This window comes from Jaculus jaculus, chromosome 1, assembly GCF_020740685.1.
Source record: "Jaculus jaculus isolate mJacJac1 chromosome 1, mJacJac1.mat.Y.cur, whole genome shotgun sequence".
Classification (NCBI taxonomy): domain Eukaryota; kingdom Metazoa; phylum Chordata; class Mammalia; order Rodentia; family Dipodidae; genus Jaculus; species Jaculus jaculus.
The window spans coordinates 109,772,894-109,798,428 of record NC_059102.1 but is presented as its reverse complement, the minus strand read 5'-3'; the positions used below and the strand labels follow the sequence as shown (position 1 = coordinate 109,798,428).

The following is a 25,535-nucleotide window of genomic DNA, read 5'->3' as shown; positions in this document are numbered from 1 at the left end:
CTTTCCTCATTGAGAAAGAGAAAAAAAATCTTGCCCTTGATTTATTTTTTTAATGTAAAAATGAGATAACTAAAATTGCTTTAACTTGTTTATTTTGGTAAAAATAATTACATATAATTATTGCTGAAGGAAATCTACAATCGACCATCTTGATGTTTTTATTTAAATCCATTGCAGATTGAGTAACAAAATCAAAATGTCAGTTTCTCAATTGAAGAATATTCAAATCAACAGCCATGTGCTAAACAAAGAGACTCAATTAGAGTACATTATAGTTTAATCTGAAAATGAATACATCAAGTAGAAAGAACATATATCTGCAATACACACAAATGAAAGCCACAGTGACTGCTTTTCTATCTCAATTTCTCTCAATGTTTAGCTATATTCTCCATGTTCAGTGCTCTCCAATATTTATATTAGCTCTAGCTTCTAGTAGAAAAACCCTTGTGTTTTTTTGTCATGAGATATATTTGTGTTTCAATGCATATTAAAGGCTCTTATATTGTAGAAATGTAACAGGATACCTGCACAAGGTGTCCTAGTACTATAAATATACACTATTATGTAATTAGTGGGGTTCACACCTAAGAAATCTAAACAGAATTATTGTTCATCCTGATCCAAGTGAAATAAGGTATAATTCTGTTGGGGAGATCAAGGAAACACTGAAATGGACCTAAAGTAGCAAACAATTGCAGAATAAAAGCCATGGAGAGTGATAAACACAAAGTGTACATTTCCCAGCAGCCCCTATGTATAAACAGATCCTGCTGAGACGCAAGGAAAAGTTAAATGCCCCAAACCAATATATGTGGTTATCTTTTACATGAATATTGAGGTTACTGTGAGATTGGTATGGTACAGCCACACTGTGTCTTAAGTATGGTCTTTCCTAAAGTCATCATTCTCAACAACTATCACCAAGAAATCCCACTTGTAAAAAGAAATCCAAGCAAAAATACTCCTTAGAACTGGCCTACTTGGACCTGTTTAAAGAAAATGATATGTCTGGTTCTGTTTATCTTTGGTGGTAATACTTTGATGATGTCAGTCAAATGGATATAGGCCAAAAGATAAGGATATTAGGAAAATGTCTCTGTAAGCCAGCCTGAATAGACTCATGTTGTTCTCTGCCCATTATCCTCTACAGTCTAGCTTCTAGCAAACCTTGATTTAAATGTCCTAGCTTTATATCAGCTGTTCCACTGATATGAGACTCATGTGTCCATGCTTGGATCACAGCTTTAAACCAGCAAGGAAAGACTGCAGCAATAGTACTAAACTGAACCCTAAATCATGTTAAGGAAGCATGACAAAAAGTATGACAGATCCAGCAACATCTTTTTACCTCTGGGAGTGTCTCTGAGCATTGCAAGACTTCTGTATTTTAAGCAAGATGGAGGGCTCCTCATAAATTCTCAATAAGCAATGAGATCTATATAAGCTATCTGGTTTTCTTATTTGTCCTTGCTACTGGAAAACAGTAAATGCTAAAGCTGTACTTTTTTTTCTTTGCCTTTAGTTACTGGTTCTTCTCTTTTGTGGTCAGTAGATTGGGTCTCAATTTTATTTCAAGCATGCTAAATCATTTTTTGGAAAATAGCTAGAATATAAGTCAATCAGTAAGTGAAATTTTCTCATACCACAAGGAAGTTACCACATAAGAGTTCATCTTAATACCATGAAATCTGTGCCGGTTTACCCTGTACAGTGGCTGAAAACAGTAAGCAAGGAAGTTTGGGCTTTACTTAAAAGTACAGAATACTGGGATGGGAAGATGGCTTAGTGGTTAAAGGCACTTATTTGCAAGTCTGCTGGCACAAATCAATTCTCCAGCACCCATATAAAGCCAGACTGCCACATAAATGTAGGATACCAATGCACCTATAGCAATGGGAGGTGGACTCTAGAGAATTAGAAAGGTCATAGGCTGGTTAGACTGGGACACATAAACCAGCATAAACAAGAAGGGAGACTGTATCAAGTAAAGCAGGAGAAGAGGACAAACACCTCATCCTTGTCCTCAGACCTCTGCACATGCTCTATATCACGTATGTGCCCTCCCACATCCACACATCCATACAGCCATAGAAATGTAATAGAAAAGTACAGACTTCTAGAGCAGAAAAAGAGCTTGGAAAGATGTCCATTCTTCCATCTAATGTAATAAATTTCTACTATACTTTTTCACCCTCTACCTGAATATTTCCAGCAATAGGCTATTTTGTGACAACTACTAGTGATAAAAAGTCCTTCCTGGAGTTGAAATCTGCCTAGTTTGTCAAATCATTCTACTTCTTCCAAGAGAGTTTTTCTTATGTAGTAACTACCTACTGATATCAAGCTTGTGCTAAATACCTTACAGACAATGCTGTGTACTATTTCATGATATCTATATACAAGTCAGTAGTTAACCCTCCAGTGCAAAGTGAGCCACCACAAAAATACATGATTGAAATCTAATTCCAGAAAAATATTCAGGGCTTGCATACTTAACTCTTATAAACAACAATATTGTTAAGTTTCTGGGAATCTGTATTCAAAATTGAATGAGAAACAAACCAGATAGATGAAGCTAAACAAAATTGAAGACAGTCTAGAGATAAAACTGTACCAATGTTTGAATCATGGAGCAAAACAACAGGAAAAACATTTAACATGATAGATATTAGAGAGTTCCAAAAAATAGATATCTGTAAATCATCAACCATGACCCAAAGTCAATGGTATAAATAAGCTCCAAACAGGAAGTATCTTGTCTTCTATCTGAACCGGGAACCAGAGCAAATTCACAAGAGACCAGACACTGTATTTATTTCAGTACAACTAAATGCTCATGTTTTGCATGTAAGTACCTTTGGTATTAGAGGTAAGCAAACAAAGGAGAGGAGCAGGGAACAATATCCAGGCTCAGACTTCAAGATTTGAATATTCCACTTAAGCTATTTTTTAGGCTACTGGGCTCCAAAGAAAAAGACAATGAGGTGAAAGTAGAATACTGGTAAATCATCTCTTTGACTTAGTCCTCTCCCATTTCCAGCAGGCTCCAGTCTGTTATCTGCACTACTTACTGAACAATTCTGTTCAGCTACCTTCACCTCTGACCCAACCTGCTCTTGTCCAATTTCATTTCTCCTTCATCTCTTTCCAAATTCCTCATTAAAAACATTTTCAGGTATAAAAACCTGCCTTTTTTTCCCCATAGCATCCTTAATTTCTACACTCTGCCTTTTTACAGCTAAAGCCTAGTACCATTTAACAAATATTTACTGGGTGCCTATCATGATGCAGTAGGCACTTTCTATGCACTTGAGATACATCAGTGAACAAAAAGATGCCTGTTCTCAAAAAGTTTATCTTCTAGGATAAAAGGGGAAACTATAAACATAGAAAGAAAACACACATGGTATATACACAAGTATATACACAACATATGGGAAGGAAGTGCTATAAAAAAAGAAGCAACCATGGTGGTGCACGTCTTTAATCCCAGCACTCAGGAGGCAGAGGTAGGAGGTTCACTGAGTTCGAGGCCACCCTGAGATAGTGAATTCCAGGTCAGCCTGGGAAAAAAAAAAACAAACGTAAGTGATCAACCATCGCTGGACTCAGTGAGATTCAAATTACCTAAAAATAGAACTCCAAGAAAAGATTATAGACTCTGGGTAAACTGCAGGTGCAAAGCCAACTCAGACAAGCTGAGGCAGCAGGGTATGGTGGTGCATGCATGTAATCCTAGCACTTGGAAGGCTGAAGAAGGATAGCCTCGAGTTCAAAGCCAGCCTAGGCTAAACAGTGGCCAGCCTGAGATATTTAAAGAGACCTTATCTCAAAAGAAAAATAATAAGCAAAAAATAATAAAAGCGGAAGCAACTTCTAGAAGGGAGGGAGGAACCAAGGGCCTTCCTGCTGAAGTGACTCTCTATATTAGGGTATATGAAAGAAGCACAACATCTAGCAAAGGGCATTTTCAATAGAGTGCTCAATGCAACACCTCACCATTTACCACAGCATGGCCTTAGTTTTCTTACCTGTCAAATGGAAACCAGAAACCCTTCTATTTATACATTTTTATAAATACAAACCAAGGCCCAATCTAAGTAAACACCTATTAACTCTGCCTACCCACACTGATGGAGTTAATGGTAACACACACAGTTAAATCTCAGTAGCTGTGCCGTTGTTGGCCTGTATCTATCCTAACTGAAGTGCAGTCTTCCTTTAATAAATTATTTATGATTAAAGGATGAAAGACAAAATATTAACACCTTTGGTTAGTGTTGAAAACAGCTTTCAAGAATCAAAACCTGGGCTGCAGAGATGGCTTAGTGGTTAAGCGCTTGCCTGTGAAGCCTAACGACCCCGGTTCGAGGCTCGGTTCCCCAGGTCCCACGTTAGCCAGATGCACAAGGGGGCACACGCGTCTGGAGTTCGTTTGCAGAGGCTGGAAGCCCTGGCGTGCCCATTCTCTCTCTCTCCCTCTATCTGTCTTTCTCTATGTGTCTGTTGCTCTCAAATAAATAAATAAATAAATAAATAAATAATTTTAAAAAAAAAAAGAATCAAAACCCACAAATTCTCTTCTAAGCTCTAGTCACTTGGGAACAAATGGACTTTAGAATAAAGAATCTTGTGGGGCTGGAGATGTAGCTCAGTGGTAGAACTCTTGCCTAGCATGCTCAAGGTCCTGGGTTTTATTCACAGCACCAGAAAAGGTCTTCTGGGAATTATTCAGCACATAAATATAAGGCTGCTCCTTTTTGTGCTACTTCTTCCAAGAGAGAGTCAGGACAGGTTATGACATTGAGACAGAAGGTAGAATGGTTGTCACATTTCTATCATATATTCATTCCTGCAAGAAATGTCAAAGCAGCTGATGTGTATAGCCTGTCTTAACTGTTAACGTTAGAAATCATTTTTACATGTGTTGCTTTCAGATTGTCAAATGAGGGGACAGCTTTTAAAAAGGCCAGATGTGGGTTGGGGGGATGGCTCAGTGGATAAAGCACTCACCACTCAAGCTACAGTACTTGAATCCAATTCCCAGATCCCACATAAAAAGCCACGGGCTTCTGTAGTCTGGGAACACTGACCTGAGATGGAGGCTAGGAGGCTGAGACAGGAGAATTTCCCAGAAACTCCTGGAGAGCCCAGCAAAGAACAGTAGAGAGAGAATCCACAGCAAAAAATCTCTGCTTCAAATGAGGTGGACAGGAGAGGACTGACCCAAAAGTTGTCCTCTGACCTCCATGCACACAACCACACTCACACATGAACATACACACACATAAGTGTTTGGATTTTTTTTAAAGGTCAGACGTGATCTATAAAATTGAGCCCTTTCAATCAGATTTACTCCACTAGTTTAAGAGAGATTCTGAGGAGAAAACTGACAATTACAAGTTCACATTGAAGAACAGCCACCAGAAACCAGCATCTGCATTGCCTGGACTGAAAGCCAACTAAAGATGAGTCTATGTCAGAGTAGAAGCAAATTTTAATGCTTGTGGAAGTTGGTTGGATTTGCCATTGAGAAACTTCAGTTAAGTGAAGCTTTCAACATTATCCTCAGTATTAATACTTGAGATTATACTGAATGTCTTTCTTAACTGAATACTATGTATCATTGTCAGTCTGAGTCAAGATCTATCTGAGAAGATATAATGAGAAGATTCCAGAAGTTTTGTAGAGCCAGTCCAATGAGGTAAAGCAAACAAAAGTCCGCAAGAAATATGCCAGCATCTGCCCTTAATTCCAGAAGCAGGAAACAAATATGTATCGCAATCACATGATATCAAACTGTGTCCACCTGTTCAGAGAATGCTGCATTATGTGTGTCATACCCAAGAAAGAGCAGCAAAAGGCTCACATAGTTGGCTGATATCTATCTGCAAGGGGTTTCATGGTTTGAAGAGACACGTTCTCACATAACAAAGGCCATGCATAAAAACCTAACTTCATTACACATGAAAATACCTGATGCAATACAATACTATGAGGATGGTGCTGAGTCTGGATAACTTTCAACAGACCTAGTCTTTCAAGCAAAAGTCAATCCTAATTGAGGTGTTCTCACAGGAGCAATACTTACCTCCTTCTTGATTATTTCCATCGTGTCAGTTCCCCCATCACCTAACACTCTAAAACTAAACAAGGTCTTTCAGTTACATTTAATTCAACCATACCTTACTTAAAACCAAATTCCAAACTACTATCAGTCCACTTTTCTCAATCAACAACTACTATACCAAATCCTGGAAGACCTTTTAAAGTCATCCTCCCTCCCTCCCACCTGCAGAATTTGTTTTTCAAAAATTCAAGACCTTCAAAATCCTTCATATTGTTATACAGCAGATAGAGTACAAAATTTGCCATCAGGAAATTAAAAGCTCCTTTCTCAGTATGAGCCTTTGTGGTCCTGAGAAATTCAGATAATCTTATGTTTTTCCATCTGTAAAATGAAGTGATGATAAACCTATTATGTCACCATTAGAATGCCCAGCCTTGGTAGACATCCTATTATGCCATGTTCCCTCACTCTAGCCACTTACATTCCTGTTCTTTATTTCCAGCCACACAGATTTTAGGATGGGGGATGAGGTGGGGTGAAAAGGGGCTGGGGAAGTGGCTGGTCCACAAAGCACTCGCTGTGCAAGCATGCGTACCTGAATGCTGATCCTCAGCAACCACTTGTTGGACATGGCAGTACAAACATTTAATCCCAGTATTCTGGGGCAGACAGGAGGATCCCTGGGGTTTGCTGGCCAGCTAGTCTAGCTAAATTGACTCTGTCTCAAAAACTAAGATGGACAGGCTGGGGAAATGGCTCAGTGGATAAAAGCACTTGCTACACAAACATGACAACCTGAGTTCAACTCCTCAGAACTCACATAAAGCCAGATGCAGTAGCACATGTCTGTAATCCCAGTGTGCCTACAGCAAGATGGGAGGCAGAACCAGGAGAATACCTGGAAGATCACAGGCCAGCTAGCCTGGTACACTAAGCAGCAAAAATAAAAAAAAAAGAGTCCTTGACTCAAAGCAAAGTAGAAGGTGAGGACTGACACCCAAAGCTGCCCTCTGCCCTCCACTTAGCATGTATGTTCCTCACTCACACACATATACACAGGGAAAAAAAAGGTGGTAGATGGGCTGCAGAGATGGCTTAGTGGTTAAGTCACTTGCCGGCAAAGCTAAAGGACCCAGGTTTGATTCCCCAGGACCCACGTTAGCCAGATGCAGAAGGGGGCACACGCATCTGGAGTTCATTTGCAGTGGCTGGAGGCCCTGGCACGCCCATTCTCTCTATCTGCCTCTTTCTCTCCCTCTCTCTCTCAAATTAGTAAATAACAAAGTAAAATAAAATATTAAAAAAAATAAGGTGGGGAATTATTGAGAAAGACACGCAACAATGACCTCCGGCCTCAACTCACATGTGCCCACACACATATGAACAAATATGCCCCACACAACACATACATGCAAGAAAGACTAGGAAAAAAGAAAGCATGTAAATATATGACCTGGAGTAGACAGTTGGTGACATAACTTAAAGACAAAAACTTTAATAGTCATCAAATCCCCCTCTGCCTGTTTGAAGTCTAGACTCCCTACAAAGTCAGTTTGAGACTTAATGTGTCCAGAAAGCTTTCCTCTGTCACTTCAATTTATACTACTATATTTCTTTGAACTAACATCTCTCTCTACAAAGGTGATATTAAAAAACAATGTTAGTAACTGGCATCACAGATGTTTAAGTTACCAAAACAAAAATAGCCCAAGGGGAATGGCTGGCTGAATATTAGTCCTACTTATTACTAACATCAGCAACTGAAAACTTGAATATATACACTTTTCTCATTCAATCTCATGCATTAAGTCAAGGAATTATCACCTATTTTTCAATATAACTAGATGTGAAGTTGGAACAAATAACCAAATCAAATAACCAACTACTTCATACAACTTTCCCCAATTATTTATCAATATTGTGTAACCTGTATGTACATAAAAAAGTAATGCTCAGTAAAATGAAATCCATTTACTCAACAAACACATGTAAAACTAGGTTCTGAGTAAATAAAAGGCATGTGTCACCCTCTGGGCACCTAAAATATGCTCAAATACAGTTAATAATGCAAGATGGTAGAAATGAACAACAAATTGTGTCATGCCGTTCAGGAGGTGAAGAACTTGGAAATGACAAAATCGACACAGTATGTCAGAACTGAGAACATTCTCTTCCACTCCCACAAAAAGGGTAAAATTAAGTATGGAGTGAAAAGGTGCAAGAGTCAGGAGTCAGTGGGAAAATAGCTATATCGAGAACTGAGGGTTTGCATAATGAGATGTGAAATCTCTGCTTAGATATTCTGATGGTGTTGTTCTTGGTGGAAATCTTGCAAACCTCCCTGGATGGCCCAGGAAGATTAGCTTGGCAGCAGCCCATGGAAAAACCTAGATGTGAAAAACACTGTAAAGCAACTAAATTTGGAGGATAATAAGCAGAAATAAGGTGATGGTTGCATAATAGGAGAAGGGTAGAGTGGGAGTTTAGACAAGAAAAAAAAATCATGGAATGGCAGAATTTTCTTCCAAGACACACAGATATAGCTATTATAGTACTAAAGAGTGTACCAAGAACAAGGAACCAATTTCCCTACAGAAATCTATGTTGCAGAGGGCAAAAGCTGAACAAAGAAATATACTCAAGATAGTAAGAAACTTCAAGTTCCTGGAGAAGCTGAACTATATAGGAAAAGAAAAATTCTCAGAATGAAGGATGAACTCAATCATCAACATAACCAATCAGAGCAGGTTGTCTAGGCCACACCTTCTACTTTTTTGTTTATCCAGGTAAGGTTTCACTCTAGCCCAGGCTGACCTGGAATCCACTATGGAGTCTCAGGGTGACCTCAAACTTACGGTTATCCTCCTCCCTTTGCTGGGATTAAAGGCATGCACCACCACACCTGACTCAGCCATACCTTCTTAAACAACTCTGTGGGGTCATATAAGTGAATACAGAAGTCACAAAGAATTTTAACAAAGGCTTTCTGAATGTGCAACACCCCCAAAATTAATTCAAAATCAAACGTGTAATGAATGCAAGGTGCTTCTGGCAGCGCTCATTCGTGTTGCATCATGTAACTTCACTGCAGCCTTAGTTCCAAACTCAACATGTGCACTTTGCTCTGTGCATACTGTCATGCCACAAGGCGCCAACAAACACTGCCTAGAACACTTTGGCTCAGATTCCAGACTACTGCATGTTATGAACTGCATGCAGTGCTTTTACTGCACATACAAAGTCTTCTGCTCTTACTGAAACATAATAGCTTAATTATGGAAAATAAAAACTATTATTTTCCTGTCATTCCTCAGCATGTAAGTATCAGAGTGGTGTATCTTTGGATTATGTGTTAGAATGTTTGATTTTTAAAACTTTTGCTTCAGGGCTGAAAAGATAGCTTGGTGGTTAAAGTGCGTGCTTTCAAAACCTGAATGCCAGCATTCAATTCCCCAGTACCCAGGTAAAGCCAGATGCACAAAATGGCTTATGCATCTGGAATTCATTTGCAGCAGCAGGAGGCCCTGGTTCCTCTCAAATAAATAAATAATGTTTAAAAGCATTCTGTTTGAATTGTTGATTTGAATTGCATAAAAAATCATTATATGATTTTGGTTTGGGATTAGGGCAGAATTTCCAACAATTTCTTTCTTTTTTCTTTTTTCTTTTTCTTTTCTTTTTTAAAGGAAGAGTCTCACTCTAGCCCAGGCTGACCTGGAATTCATTATGTGGTCTCAGGGTGGCCTTGAACTCATAGTGATCCGTGATCCTCCTACCTCTGCCTCCTGAGTGCTGGGATGAAAGGAGTGTACCACTACGCCTGGCTTCAACAATTTCTTAAATGCTGTATGTGAAGTGCAGTTCTCAGCATGGATGATTATAAATCAAAATATTGATCAACTCGGAAAAATGTTAAAAGTTTTTCTATATTCTGCAATACCAAATATTCAACCAAGATTTAATTCTTTGTGTAAAAATTAATAAGTACATCCATCTAATTACCATGCAAATTTGTTTTCAATTTAATAAATGGAAAAATTATATGTCTACCAAAGAACTGTTCTAAAATAAATTTATGATTATCTGTTCATGTTTGACATATATATATTTAGCATACTTATATACTCAAGGCCATGTAAAAATATCTCAGGCAAAAAGAGGTCACGAGTGGAAAAAGTTTAAGAAGCCTAGGTCTAGGCTTTGAGTAGTATAGGCATCTACACCAGCTTTGTATTGCATACATGCCCAAGGCGGCTGCAGATTCCTCTGGAGCACAGACTGAGAAATGGGTTTGCTTTTTTTTTTTTTTAGTTTTACTGAACAGTTTTAGCAACAGAAATGTACTTTCACTTTTTTTTTTTAAGTTGCTACGGCTCTAAGTTGTAGGATCTCTTACTTTAGTTCAGTTACTAAGTTTTTCACTCCTTTCCTTTCACCAGAATGCCAACCATTTATCTATCACACCACCTGACTTAATATTTTGGAAAACCGCACGGAAATTCTTCCTGGAAACCCAGGTACACGTCTGATTCTCAACTACTTTCAATCAAGAAAACAAACGCCAGGGGTGCCCCTTTCGAAGAAGCGAAAGCATCTCAATTCAATCACTCCCATTCAAATGTCCCAAAGCCGGCAGAGTGAGCAAACGTTCAAGTTTCTACTCCCAGGACGATCTGCAGCCTCTAGCTTCTGCTTCTAGGATCCGCTGGATCCGCTTCCACACTGGCAGATTGCACCCGGAGAGAAACACCGCGCGCATCTCCGCGCCTCCTCCACACACAAAGCCCCCGGGTCCCGGCCGGCCGGCCGCAGAAGCAGCCCCTTGCCCCGACCCAAGTCATCGGGGCAACCCCGCTGGACCACGGAGTCTCGACCCGACCCCCCGTCCCCGGCACCCTCTCCTGGCTCTGGGAAGTCGTGGGGATTCGAACCCGAGAAACGTCTCGGACTCCGGCGTCCAGCCCGCCTGCGCCCCCGCACCTCGGTCGGAACAAGGGCCACGGTCCGGTCAGCGTCACTCGCGGGGCCCGCTAGGGCAGTGCGGGACCTCGGGACCGCTAGCCCGACTGTCCCCCGGGAAGCCCGGTGAGGTCCGGCCACGAGCTTCGGGGCACGTCCACCCGCGCTCGGACGCCCGTCCACGCCCCGCCCCGCCCCGCCTCTCCTCCCCGCCCGCAGCTCGCGTGGCGGCGGCGGCCGGGTCAGGAAAGCCCGGCCCGGCCCGGCGCCGCCACCTGCGCCCCCGGCCCCGCGCCATGTTTGAGAAAGAGCAGGAGCCAGCCAGAGGCCGGGCCCGGCCCGCGCGCCCCGCGGCCGTCCGCCCGCCCACCCGCCCGTCCTCGGGCCGCCGTCTTCGCTCACCCTGCGCCCTCGGGAACAGCGTCGCTGCCGCCGCCACCAACACGAGGACAAGCAGCCGGCGACGCAAAACACCGGCCGCCGCCTCCATGGTCCCCGCCTGTGGCCCGGCCCGGCCCGGCTGCCGCTTCGCCTCGCCAAGCCTTGCCTCGCCTCGCCCCACCTCCCCGCCGCCGAGGCCGCCTTGCTCCGGCCCTTTGTAACTGCTCTGGGGACGCGCGCCCATTGGCTGCCGGCCTCCCTCCAGGCCCCGCCTCCTCGCCGCCCCGAGCGGGACCCAGCTGCGAGCCCCGCCCGAAGGTCCGCCAGACGACCAATGAGGAGCGGCGAGCGCCGGCTGCTGGCCACGCCCCTGCCCCCCCACCCCACCCCCCCGCACTCCAGGGCTGTGTGTCCAGACCCCCGGCCCAGCCAGAGCGGTCGCGGCTGGGCCGGCGCGCGGCAGGGTCTAGCTCGCCGGCGCCCCGCGAAGGGCGTGTCCGTGTGAGCTGCTGCGGGAAAGGCCGTGGCCGCTCCACGCTCGTGTCTGCTACCACCCCGACCCCACCCTTGACCTGCCGTTCGCAGCCCCCGGGCCCGCAAACCCGACGCCGGCCACCGACATCTGCGATGTGCTCCGCGGACCGCGGTCCACGTCCCCTTCCCAGACCCGCGCCTCAACTTTGAACGGCCCTCCGCAGACCCGTCCTCGGCGTCCTGCACATGCGACCCAGTACGGTCCTGCTCTGCGCGGTCCCCCCTATACGGTGTCCATCCCCGCGCTCCTCAAAGTGCCCAGACCCCGGCGTTCCGAGTCCAGACCCCAGAGCTCAGACACACACACACGCACACACGCGCGCACACACACACACACACACACACACACACACACACTCCCCACCGAGTGGCCTCCGCCTCTGCAGCGCGAGCCCGGACTGGGATCCCAGCCGGCCGCCCTCCCGCAGGCCCTTCCTGACCAGGGTGAGCGGGCCAGGGCCCACCCGCCTCGGGGAGGGGGGTTCCCCAAGCTCAGCACCCCGCTCCGCGAGAAGGGGGCGGCGGAGCGACAGCAGTCGTTGCTTTAAACTGGCTCTGACACGCCTGTGTAATAATTCCGGGGTGTCACTAAAAACCCAAATAAACTCGGCTACGTTTTCATTCTGAATTCCTAATTTACTGTGAGACGCTCCACCCACCTTCCCTCTGGGACGCCAAAATGAGCTCCAGATTTGTAATTCTTCCTGTCAGACTAGTCCTTTCTTCAGACACAAACAGCCACGGAGGAGGCTGCTGCATGGCACCGAGACAATTTTCCTGCAGAACCTTTTAAGGAGAAAATTTTATTTTCTGTGTGATTTGAACTCGCAATTAAATAAAGCTTGGTAGTAGGAATCAACCAGTCTCTGGTATGCACTCATGAACGACTTGAGAGCTGACTCGCTGAGCATCCGATCCAGCTGCGAAGAGTCCTGAGCTGCAAAGGGGAATGGTGGAGGACTCGGGCTGGGCTCGGAGGCTGCCCTGTTCCCCTCTTACCGCCTACTTTCTGGGCTCCGGAGCCTTCAGCGCAAGTTCTCCTGGCTCAGACCCATGAGAAGGCAGAGACTGTGTCTGGCTGGCTCCAGCTCCAGTCTGCTGTCAGTTCCAATCGCTTCAAAGGAGGTTTGGTGGGCCATGTCACTCCTGAGGCTCCCAGTGCCTTCTTTCAACCTCACCCTCTCCCCCAGTGCTGGGGTCTGCACCTACATCCCCGCGCATACAAGACACTGCTCCATCACCTAGACACATCATCCCCAGCTCGTGATTTTTAAAGACTCACTATATAACTCAGGCTGGCCTCGAACTCATAATCCCCCTACCTCCACCTCCCAAATGCTGGGATTGCAGGCATGTGCCACCATGCCCCACCTGTACTACCTTTTTCCTGTTTTATTCTCATTGTCTTGCATAAGCTCTCAGGAGATTTTTATTGTAGAAATCAATGATTTCCCTAAAATCTTTTTTTGTTTGTTTTTCGAGGTAGAGTCTTGCTGTAGCCAGGCTGACCTGGAATTCACTATGTAGTCTCAGGGTGGCCTCGAACTCATGGCGATCCTCCTAGGTCTGAATCCTGAGTGATGGGATTAAAGGCGTGTGCCATCACGCCCACCTATCTCAGTGATTTTCTATGACTATCATTTCATAGGTACAAAATAATAATAGAACCTACCCCATTTGTAAATAAAAGGGATTGAATCACACGCCTTGGCTCCCTTGGTAACATAATGTGTCTGGAACAGTGTCTGGAACATAGGTAAATATTTAGTTTGTACCGTTCCCTTTACCATCCCCCTTCAGCTCTGACCTTGATTTTAACACATGCCTTCACCTTGCAGAGCTGTGCTGATCAACCCTAGGCTGTCTTCTGTGACACGCCTCCAGATCCTTCACATTTTCCATGGAACTAAGAGTGTTCACCTGGAAACTGAGGAACAGGAAGGCGAAACAGACTATTTTTAAATTTTATCTTCCTGATATTACGAGGAAATTCCCGTGAGCCACAGATCTGAAAATAAGCTAAATCAGAATGGAACAATAAACTGTCAGTTTAAAACAAACCACGGCTCTCAAACTTGAAAACGTTTCTCCAGATTCTTTGTGGAGCTTCACTTTCTCTGGGGGCAATTCGGAACTCTGCACTGATACTAAACTTCCAGATGATTCTGCTGCATGAGCACCTGGTCTCTTTCAAAACTCACTGGTTGGGCTAGAGATGGTTCAGCAGGTAAAGGCGCCTGCTTGCAAAGCCTGAGGGGCTGGATTTCAGTTCCTCGGTACCCATGTAAAGACAGATACACAAAGTGGTTTCTGAGTCTCGGGTTCCTTTGCAAGGGCAGGAGGCCCTAGTGTTCCCATACACTCTCACTGTCTGCCTGCCTATTTCTCTCTAATAAGGAAATATATGAAATGAAATTATATTTTTTAAAAAAGACATTGGTTTACTTACACTGTAGATAAAAGTGAATGAACCCACTTGAACTTTGAGAAAGCCTGGGCCATGGGAAAAAGCCTCTGGCTTTGGAAGCCTGCAGACCCTAAAGATGACTCTCGATACCTGTGAACTGCCTGATCTCTAGCCATCCACCCTGAGGTAAAGCAGGGTGACGATAACCTAGTCACTGTTTTGTTGTGAGGCCTAAATGAGCTTTGACACACAGGAAATCTATCATAAATGGAATTCCCTGCCCAGTGTCCACTCGTTCTCAAAAGGCCTATAGGTTGTTCACTCTAATGTCTTGGTTTAAAAGGAGAGAAAACAAGGATTCTCTCCCAGCTAGTCAGCTACAGAGCCAGGGCTGAGACACTCCTGCCTCTTGTCCCCTACACAATGCACCCTCTCAATCTTTGCTTGGGATCTTTATTAGGTGCTTCCCTTTTGGGTATTTCTCTTAAGATACTTGCTCCAAAATAGTGAACAGAGGACGCTAAATGCCTCACTTAGATCAATTCCTAGATTTGTCTTCTATCAAAATCCTGATTTCTTATGTGTGTGTGGGATCAATTCACCTTGAAAGGAAAGAAAGAAAGAAAGAGGAAAGAAAGAAAGAAAAATACATTTCAATCTTCCCTGGGCTTCCTATACCTGGATATCCTGATATGACCATGTGACAGAGTTCTACACCATGAGATGGGAGCAGAAGCATATTTTCTCTAAAATAGAGTTGATTTCCTCATGAAAAAAGAGACAAATACATCACATTCTCACTTTCTTCCTGGAACATAGTTGCAGTACCTAGAGATACAGCTGCCTTTTGCACTTTTATAAACATAATGGGGATGTCCCAAACTGGATGTGGTAAGAGAGGAAAACGGATCCTTGGTAAATCTCTTGACCAAATATATTAGCTGTGAGATACTCACGACTTTTTATATGAGGAAAATTAAGCCTCATTTTAAAAATGTTTTTGTTTTTATTGTTATTTATTTATTTGAGAGCAACAGACACAGAGTAAGGGGGGGGGAGAATGGGCGTGCCAGGGCCTCCAGCCACTGCAAAGGAACTCCAGATGCATGCGCCCCCTGGTGCATCTGGCTAACATGGGTCCTGGGGAATCTAGTCTTGAACCAGGGTCCTTAGGCTTCACAGGCAAGCACTTAACCACTAAACCATCTCTCCAGCCCCTCATTTTTTTTTTTTTTTGACCGTGCAAGACTTCACTTCTACTCATGTTGATTCTATGACTGCACATGTTATTTCTCTCCTGTTTTCTATCCCATAAGATATTATTGATTTATACCATGATTAGCTGTTGCAAACTCTTGGTTCTCCTAGGTGAATAACAATCTTCAAAACTTACTGGCTTGGAACCAAAACCGCATGTTATTTTCCATGGGACTGTGGGTAGGCAGAACAGTTTCTCTGGTCTAGGCCAATTTAAGCTGTGCTCTGGCATGCGTATGCTGTCCTTTCAACTGAGGGCTGAACAGGTCCATAAGGTCTCAATCAGCTCCCTCAGGTGGTTTTCTTCCTCCAACAGGCTAGCCTGGACTTGTTAACATGACAGTTCAGAAATCCAAGGTAATGAGAGACTGCGTGGCAGGCTCAGGTTTAAAGCTAGCACTTCATTAGTTCATTCTGCCACACCCCACCAGTTTGGGCGTGAATTCCAAAGCATGGAGGTAAAATTATGATACATGTATATTTTGTTTTTATCCTGACTTCTTTTTCACCCTTAACATAGGCCACAGCAACCAGAATTTTTGTTTTCCTTGAAACTGGTCAAAGAACCCAGACCTCTCACTCCTGACAGTGCAAAACAGAAGAACTGCATTTGAGAAGGTGTCCTACTCTCTACCCTTGAGCAAGGGATTCCACAGAATCTGACAGGTAGCCAGGCTATTCACAGTAGAACATACCCATTTCTTTTTTTAATCTCTCTCTCTCTGTATGTATGTGTCTATTTTCATATGTGAGTGCAGGTGTACACATACCACAGTGCCCATCTTGAGGTCATAGAACAACCTTAGATATTGATCTTTGTCATCTACCTCTTCAATTCCATATGTGTGTGTGTGTGTGTGTGTGTGTGTGTGGTGTGTGCCCAGATGCACACATCCTGTGTCTATGCATGCACAGGCCAGAGAAAGGCATCAGGTGTCCTCCTCTCTCTTTCTTCTACCTGATTTCCCTGAGACAGCCTTTTGCTGAACCTGGAGCTCCTGGAGATCCTTGTGTTTTGGCCTGACTAGCTGAACAAGGGGGCCCAGCAATCCTCCTGTCTCCACACCACCTGTGTGGGATTACAGCCTTGTATAGCCATGGCTTTTTTTCATGGGTGCTAGGGATTGAACTTGGATCCTCATGCTCTATGCAGCAAGAGCTTGTATCTGCTGAGCCATCTTCCCAGCCAATTCTAAAATATGTACAATTTTCCATGAAGTTTCAATGTCAATTGTTGCATTTTTCAAATTTATGTACTATCTTTTCCAAGTCTGCATTGCTTTCTTTTCTTTTTTTTCTTTTTTGGTTTTTTTTGGGGTAGGGTCTCGTTCTAGCCCAGGCTGACCTGGAATTCACTATGTAGTCTCAGGGTGGCCTTGAACTCATGCCGATCCTTCTACTTCTGCCTCCCAAGTGCTGGGATTAAAGGCATGCGCCACCACACCCAGCTGTCTGCTTTGCTTTCTATTGTAGTTCCTGGTTATCTATTTCGCCTTTAAAAAACAAAACAAAACAAAACAAAAAAACCCTAGCAATCAGAGTTCAATTTGTACCTGACAATTCCAGTCTTTAAATTGATGTGAGTTTATTTTTGCTATCTACTCTTTCTCATTCACAGAGCCTCTGTGGAAGCATTGTAACTTCTTACCAAAATCAGCTCATTTACCTTAGATTTTATTGGCAGACATTCTCTGAAGTCTGATATAAAGATAAGGCCCTTTATTAAAGCTTGTCTTTATTTTTGGCATCTGGACCCCTATCAGTCTCTGATTATGTAAATTAAATTATTGGCTTGAGTTGTTTTATTTGGTTATTGTTTACACTAGGTGGGTAAGATGAATTTGGACTCAACGATGCAAAGGACAGTTTATGGCCTCAAATCCTTAGTGATTACATCATTTTGCCATATTTGTTCAGCATTAGGTTCCCGAGCCCTCCTGGGATTGATGGGGTTAGCAGCTTTCCTTTCATTGGACGCATAGACCCTTGAGGTTTCATCATTCTGTGGGAAGGATCCCAGGGCCTTGGATGGACCTGATCTTGGTGGCCTACTCTCTGTGCTTCATGATAACAGATACCAGCAGCTCAATCTACTCTGCAATTAAGACTCTCAAAGCAACAGCTAGCTGCAGCATGCCAATTGCCCTGCTGAATTTCTTCTTTCACTTCATATTTTGGCTGCAGAATCTCTTACTCTCTTGCCAATTCATAAATGCAATTAGAAAGATCTATTCCCCCTGAATTTTCAGTGTTTCATTTGTTTGTGGTGCTTTTCACTTTTTCATGGAAAGGTCAATTTACTAATTAACAGGAACAAAATTCCTACTATCTAACCCCTGGATCACACACAACAAATTAAAAATCATTTGTAGCTTCTCTGTTGTAGCAGGATACAATTGTAACTGTTACAGGGATCCAAGAGGATGGAAACAAAAGCTATTTTGCCAATAGAGTACCAGGGAAATTCTGCTTCTGGCATTGTCTCTCTACTTCTCTAACATTAGAAATATGCTCACAGGCTGTCTATCCCCGCCCCCGTGTTTCAAGCTGGTCCCCCAAATGCTTGGGTTACTTTAGGAAAATGTTTTGCTTTATTTTGTTGTGTGTTTTACATTGTTTGGTTTTCACTTGGACTTTTGTTATGAATGTCTAATTTTAAGATATACTATGGATAAGATCTGTGGGTAAATTTTTTTGATTTAGGGAAGTAATTTCTTTCTTGAATGGTGATTAATTTTATAAACAACCTATGGACACTGGAAAACAGAAATGGACTCAATTTTTTGTGCATGTGAACTTGTGACTATATTTAATTTGTGTGTATATATGTGTTGAGAATTCTGACAGCTAATCCTTGCTTATTTTTTGAATGTTTAATCTTTCAAAGATAGAGGTGCACTAATCTATCCATACTCCCTGCTGCTTTCCCTGTTTCCCTAGAAACACATCCTCTGGTCTTCACCACTCTTCCTAGTACTTAAAAAAACTAAAGTGAGGCATGGACCTCCTGATCACTGAGTTAAGGCAGGGAGTGTTAATAGCTCCCTGTCTCTGAGAACTGATCCCACATCTACAGCCTGGGGCTCTGCTTTCAGCAGCTCCCAGCACCAGCCCTGCCCTCAGATCCCTGGACACTCATCCAGCTGTCCCAGCCACTCTCCCTAGACACAGACTCCACTGGGCTCATGTACGCGTCTGCCTTACACCTGTACCTGGCTGTAGCTTCCACTTTCTGTGCTGTTAGTTTCTCCAAGTGGTCCAGCCTTCCTCTTCTAAGGCAGGAATATCAGGCCCAAACCCAGCCTAGGGGAGGAGTGTGTGCTGCATTGGACCCACCTCCCTAATATAGTTGTCTTTCTGCTTTTCAAGTACCACTGCCTCTCTATATGTGGAAACATCTTGTTTCCTTGTTAGAGTCTCCAGAGTCAACTGCCTGCACTTTGTCACTCTGGCCTTGTTTGCTCCCTGCTTGACTGGATGCCTTGCCTCCCTATGATCCCAGACCCTTCCTCCATACTGCTCTGCCCCATTCAAGTTGCATTGTCTCAGGCAGAGCCTGGCTTTTTGCCTGTTCAATCAGGAAGATGTGCTTGTGGTCAAAACGAATTGAGGGTTTTCAATAGACTGCCACTGCCCTTCCTCTGGCTCAAATTCCTCCTTAATCACATGCTCTGAAAAAGCACCAAGACAAAGAACAGGCTAGAAGATGCAGGGCTATGAGACTGGGGGATAGAAGGCGCATGCCCATGTGGCCTCTTTGCCAGAGGTCTGTGTGAGCTTGATTTTATAAACACACACACACACACACACACACACACACACACACACACACACACTACAATTCCCATGCACATGCAGAATATACATCCACACCACAGTCATCCACGTTTGCTGACAGGATTCAGCGGAAGCACAACTACAGACACAGCTCGGCTTGGCTACTTGAGCAGTGCAAAGAATAAGCCAGAACAGGTAACTACCAGTGCTGTACACACATGTACACACACGCTCATACCTTCACAGGACCAAAAGGCAGATTCCTCTTCTGTTTATGAGACTGCATAGGACATTACAAAACTAATCATAATGTTGTAAAACCTCAATAAATTCTTCAAAGCAGAGGGTGATGTTTTTGTCCCTGGTGTGTTTCAAGTTGAACATTCATAATCAATGTTTGAGAGCAAAGAAAATATTCAAAAAATACTGAAAAAAATTCCTGGAGTAACTAAAACATTTGGAGAAATCAGCTTGAAAGCGAGAAGGGGAGAAAATGTCTGACAGCAGATTCTCCAACTTAGAGATGGGACTAAATAAATAATAGCAGGGCGTGGTGGCTCACTCCTTTAATCCCAGCACTCAGGAGGCAGAGGTAGGAGGATCACCGTGAGTTCAAGGCCACCCTGAGACTCCAGAGTGAATTCCAGGTCAGTCTGGGCCAGAGTGAGACCCTACCTCAAAAAAACAAAAAAAAAAATAAATAAAAAAATAAAAAAAAATAAAGGGCTCTTGCACTTGCCCCTTCTTCTTTCTTCCTTTCATTTGAACATTCTCCTTCGAAACCTAGAGCTACAGGATCATGGTGGTCCCAGCCAGCTTACAACTTTCCTGTGGGCCTGAAATTGGTATTCCCCTGATTGCCAGATGGCATGGTAAAGACATAGTCACATCCTACTGATGAGAGTTTCAATTTAATCTTATTAAATAATAACAGGCTAAAGTCTTGTCTTCTAGCCTGATCACTGTCACTAATCTGCTATGTGACCTTTCCCTGGACTGTTTCCCTACTTTTAGAAAGTAGGAAGGGAGATGTGGGAATGATAAGAGAGTTAAAACTGTCTTCTAAAATCCAGGTTCCTTCCATCCATCACCAGGGAGGAGGGTCATTGTTTTCTGAAGCATCAGAGAGGTCAAAATTCTTTGTGTTATAAGGTAAAAAAGTCCACTCTTGAGTTTAAGCAAAAATAAAAAATTAAAATTGGCTCTCCTGATAAAAAAGGCAAGGGCAGATGATGTCACTGGCTCTTTCTCACCTCACCTGCACCTTTCATCTCAGCCTTTTCTCAGTGTTGGCCTTGTCCTCTCCTTTAGACATCCTCTTGCATGCCTTACAGCATGGGAGGAGATGGCCAAGTAGTTTCAGGTTTATTTCAGCTGGGAAACCAAGAGAGAAGAAGCCCTTTCTTGCTAGATATTCTTAAAACCTCAAGAACAAACAGATTGACCCAGCTGGGGTAAGGCACCCATACTCTGCTTATGGCTTATCTACAGAAAAGCAAGTAATCTTGTTAGTGGGAAAATTCTCTGTTTTAGGATACTTTCCTGGTTCCTGCTCATGTTTAGCACTCCTGGCTACTGCATTCTAGAAGCACTCTCTATTTATTGTGACAACCATCACAAAATACAAAAACAGAAATGCCTCTTATTTCCAATGCCAGGAGAGCAGGGTGCCATACGACCTTATGTTGTAAACCTCACTTGTATTGACTACTGAAACCAGGGTCTTGGGCAATGTGACTGGCTAACCCCCAGGTTCCTGCCTTCTCCTGAGTGGAGTCAAGATGGACAGAGTGCTGTGTTTGGATAATCCACTGGTGGCTGAGGAAGAATCAACCAACATTGTTCCCAAAGGAACTGTTACCACTTTCCTATTACAGAAGGGCTTCATCACTAACAAAGCTCAACAGCTGTTGAGTGGCACCACTCTGGGAGGAAAGTCAGTGCTCCCAAGAGGAAGTAACTCCCTCTCTCCTCTTACCAACCATCCTCCATGCCTCAGAAACTAATCCTGGGACCTAGCTTAAAACAAAACCCTAAACTATAACATGAAGTCTCCCAGTGTCTTCTTTTTGACCCATCTATGGGTGTCTACAATCTTTAAGAGTGCCAAGGACCTCACAGACTGAGACACTGGCCCTGGGATTTAGCTCAGAAACTTTCTGGACCAAGATAGAACCAGAAAATAAGATATATGGACATACCACATCCAGGGTAAGTGAGCCTATTAGAGCTAGGCCATCTGGTATTTCTAGGAAAGAACTGAGTGGCCAGTGCCCCAGCTGTCTTTGGATTCTGAGAAAAAGTGGAAGGATTGTTATTGAAGTTCTCTAGCATCCTCATGGGGCCATGGTTGAGCTAAACTGATGTCTCATGGCCACAGTGATTCTGGGAAAGAGCTCATATGAGTTAAAAGCAAAGGCCAGGATGCATTCTGAGGAGAGATTTCAGAGCATCTAAGCACTGGATAACCCTGCTCTGGTAAAGTAGTCTATGCCAGCATCCCCAGTTCTACTGCTGAGTCATCATAGCCCAGTCTTAAGGAACAGTTCTTGTCTCCTCCATCAGGCCCTAGATTGTAAACCCAACTCCTTTCTCATTCACAGTAAGACAGTTGAGACAGTTAGGTACTTTCCAAAAAAACTTTAATTGTGCAGATAAGGGAAGTAGAAGACAAATTAACCCGAAGTCCATCAACCTCATACAATGGGTATCTGAGCTTCTAGAAGGTTCTATTCTGTATTTTAGAATTCTATTTATTTCTTATATTAGGGTCTCCCTCTTAATTTCAACAAAAAGTCAATGTGATACCAGGCTCCCTGGGTACACTGCTTTTTCTCTCCTGGTCCTCAAGAGCCAAGGAAGAAGGAAGGGCAGGTGTCTCTGGAGACACAATGAAATAAAGGACCCTTACACTCATTCCCTCTTCCTCCTTTCAACATTTGTAGATTCCACATCCCCCCTCAGCCCATCTATTATTTCCCCCCTTTTGTGCTCATCATTTTGTGAGGGGTATTGGCCAAATGTAATTAATTACTTCTCCTACCATTGTAACTCCAGCATAACCAAGCATATTCTCTTTCACTCACACTGTTTGATCCCAAGAAATGACAGTCTCAATCTCTCCCACCCCAAACACCAAAGAGTCACATAAGTTTCTGTGGAAAATATACCTTCAATGGTGCCAGAAGAGTCTGAATTCGAGTCTTATCTCCCATGTGGTCTAAGTTCAGCCCATCCACTTTCTTGGATGTCCTTTTCTTCAGAGTGGGCTCCACATGCTGTATGGCAAAAGCTCTTGGAGTCTGACAGGTGAATGGAGGCGGGCCTTGACAGGTTGCCAGAGAGAAGCAAGCAGAAAGACTGCCCTGTTGTACCCATCATGATGCAATAGGACAAGTCTGTAACTGCTCTTCTCTCTGCCCATCTCTAAGCACTATCCTCCATCTTACAGTGAGTTCAAGGTCAGCTCTCCTTGGCTTATAACTCTCCTTGAATGACCAAATGCTCCCCAGCTTCCCTTGGCATGGACATGCTGACTACACCCAAATCTGTCTCCTTAGGAAATTAGCCACCTAAGTACCTAAGACCTTCCAGTACATAAACTACTGTAGGGTTAGATGTTGAGCAGGAACTGTGGTCCCTGATAAAGCTCCGGGAGGACAGCAAAACCATGATTTTGTGTGTGTTATTGAGTCACTTAGAAATCACTCTGTGCCTTGCTGTTCCTGATCTTGTCTTCTTCCTTCCCAGCAGTTCTGGCCTAGGGTGGGACTAGGGGAGACTGAAGAGGCTTTTCATGTCTCAGACTAGACTAGGCTTCTCCAAAGCATATATTTGTAAGATTCACAGGCTCACCAAAGGGTAGATCTCTAGATTGATTGGGCCTTGTGTACCCCTCACAGTCTCCAGGGAAAGACACATTCTAGTTAGACTAGGCAAGGCTTCTGTCCATCCTTGAGCCAATCGTGGTGGCCTCTGCACTGGGATTATGTCACTGGTTTAAGTCATCCAGGCCACTTGCACATCCAAACTATAGACCATGCTGTTAAGGGGGAGGGAGGGGGCATTGATGGTTGGTGGGTCAGAGGCTCAGGACGAGGTTTTGAACATAATTCATAAAATAAAAAAAATTACATTGTGACCTAGAAGATACACACACACACACACACACACACACATGCACGCACAACTGAAACAAAATTTTCACAAATATTTTTTACTTCTTACTATTAGGAATGCATTCTGATATTTTGTGGTCCTGGCTACATAGGGGAATGCCCAATTCTGTTTTTAAAATTATACTCTGAACCTACTAAACTGACTTCATAACTCACTATGAGGTCATGAGACACAATTTGAAGATGAGTTTTCATTTCCTTGAATGCTTGGGAAGGCACCCAAGGCATTGTGATGCAAGGTAAGTTGTCCCCTCTCCGCATGTCATCCTTTAAATTATCATAAGCTGTTTGTGGTTGAAATGTTTGTAAAATGTGGCATAAAATTCTCTAGGAATTTGAAAGAGAAATGGAAGTTGGGTCATAGAGGATCATTAAGAGGACGGGGTGGGTGGCACATTTTACTAGGGCGCAGCATGATGGCCTTAAAAGAGACAATGTTTGAGTTTTGTAACAAGCTTTTCATTAGAACTTTTCTTTTCCCCTGCTTCAACCAGGCCTGTGGCTATAAGCCACTCCTCTGTGCAGCCGACTGGGCATTACCACAGCTGGGTCTGCCACTGTGCTTTGTCCCCATGACTTTTCTCACTCCAAGCTCTGACCCGACATATTCAGTATCTTAAAAGTGACAGTGAACAGGCAAACCCTTTCTGGACATGCCAGATGAGGCTTGTTCAAAGTCCTACCGTGTAAGACACTGTCTGTGTGTAGAGAGGGCATGGGGAAAATAAACCATGTAGCTCTTTATATACCACTAAATGGCAAACACAGGTAAATGCTATATCTTAAGGGATATATTCCTATGATACAAGACGGTGGGGGGTGGGGGAGAAGGGGCTCCTCTCCAGGAGTCTTTCATGGTAATAGTGACTTCTTGTCCTGATCAAGTTGGGGGTATGTATGAATCATTGCTTTAATGTGTGTAACTACAAATAATGCTTGGTATACACACACAAGCATACCTATTGGAGTATATAAAAATAAACACCAGCAATGGACTCTATACTCAATGACTCCACATACTCAAGTGGAAAGCAGACATCACAACTAATACATTATATGATGAGATCATAAGAAATGGCAAGAGGCAATTCATTCTGTCTGATTATATGACCTTGGATAAGTCATTTTTCTTTCTCGAAGCCTCCTTCATCAGAAGCATTATATACAGCATACATATATGTGTATTTCATTTGCATATATGCACATATATTATCTATACACATATATAACTGATTTATTATGAGAATCAACTAATATACATAATGCATGAGAAAATGTCTGACAAACTGTGAAATACTGTAAAAAATGTGTGATAATATTATCACTCTGGGTATCTTTGCAACTAACTGTCTATTTCTTCTGTGAAACTGCTATCCCACACAGTTTTGTGCTCAAGTGGCAGTCTGAAGCAAGCAGGTTGTAAGTGACTATAAATTATTCTCAACCTAACATATTTTGTGTCTGGCACGATGAAGTTAGAAATAAAGACCCTGGCTATTGCTGAATAGATCGTTATTGTCAGACAGGACTTGCTCTTCAGAGGCCCTGGTTGGTTAGACTTGGGCTATGAGGATTCGAAAGGGCGGCTATGGGAGGGGAGGTCTGTGCTTCATCTTGCACAAGCCCCTTGAGTGCTGTTAGCAGCCCCTCACCACCACTGTCACCAGGGACCTGGCAAGTGCTACTTTTCTTTGTACCTGGGCCCAGCACACACGTAATTCCCTTCCCCAGTTTTTGTTGTTGTTGCCCAAGACAGGGTCTCATGCAATCCACGCTGGCCTCCTTGTACTCAGTGTAGCTAAGGATGACCTTGAACTCCTGATCTTGCTGTCTCTATTTCCCAAGGGCTGGGATGACAGGCATGCTCCACCACAGCCAGCCCTCTGCCCATATGGCCTCAGCCTGAGTGGAAGAAGCACCCTGCCACTCTGCCTCTCCTGCCAGCAGGGTAGGTGCTTCTTCAAGATCA

General features: G+C 43.6%; 1 protein-coding gene across 2 annotated transcripts in view; it reads right to left on the bottom strand.

Annotated features, from left to right (window-relative positions):
• The window catches only part of Tgfbr1 (transforming growth factor beta receptor 1), a 68,755-nt gene extending 57,198 nt beyond the window's left edge, over positions 1-11,557 (bottom strand). For both annotated transcript variants that reach the window (XM_004656956.3, XM_045151294.1), the window contains exon 1: positions 11,435-11,557. In XM_004656956.3, the coding sequence (XP_004657013.1) occupies positions 11,435-11,522 (88 nt within the window). In that variant the 5' untranslated portion in view covers positions 11,523-11,557. The remainder of the gene's footprint in view (positions 1-11,434) is intronic.
• Between the last annotated feature and the right edge of the window lie 13,978 nt (positions 11,558-25,535).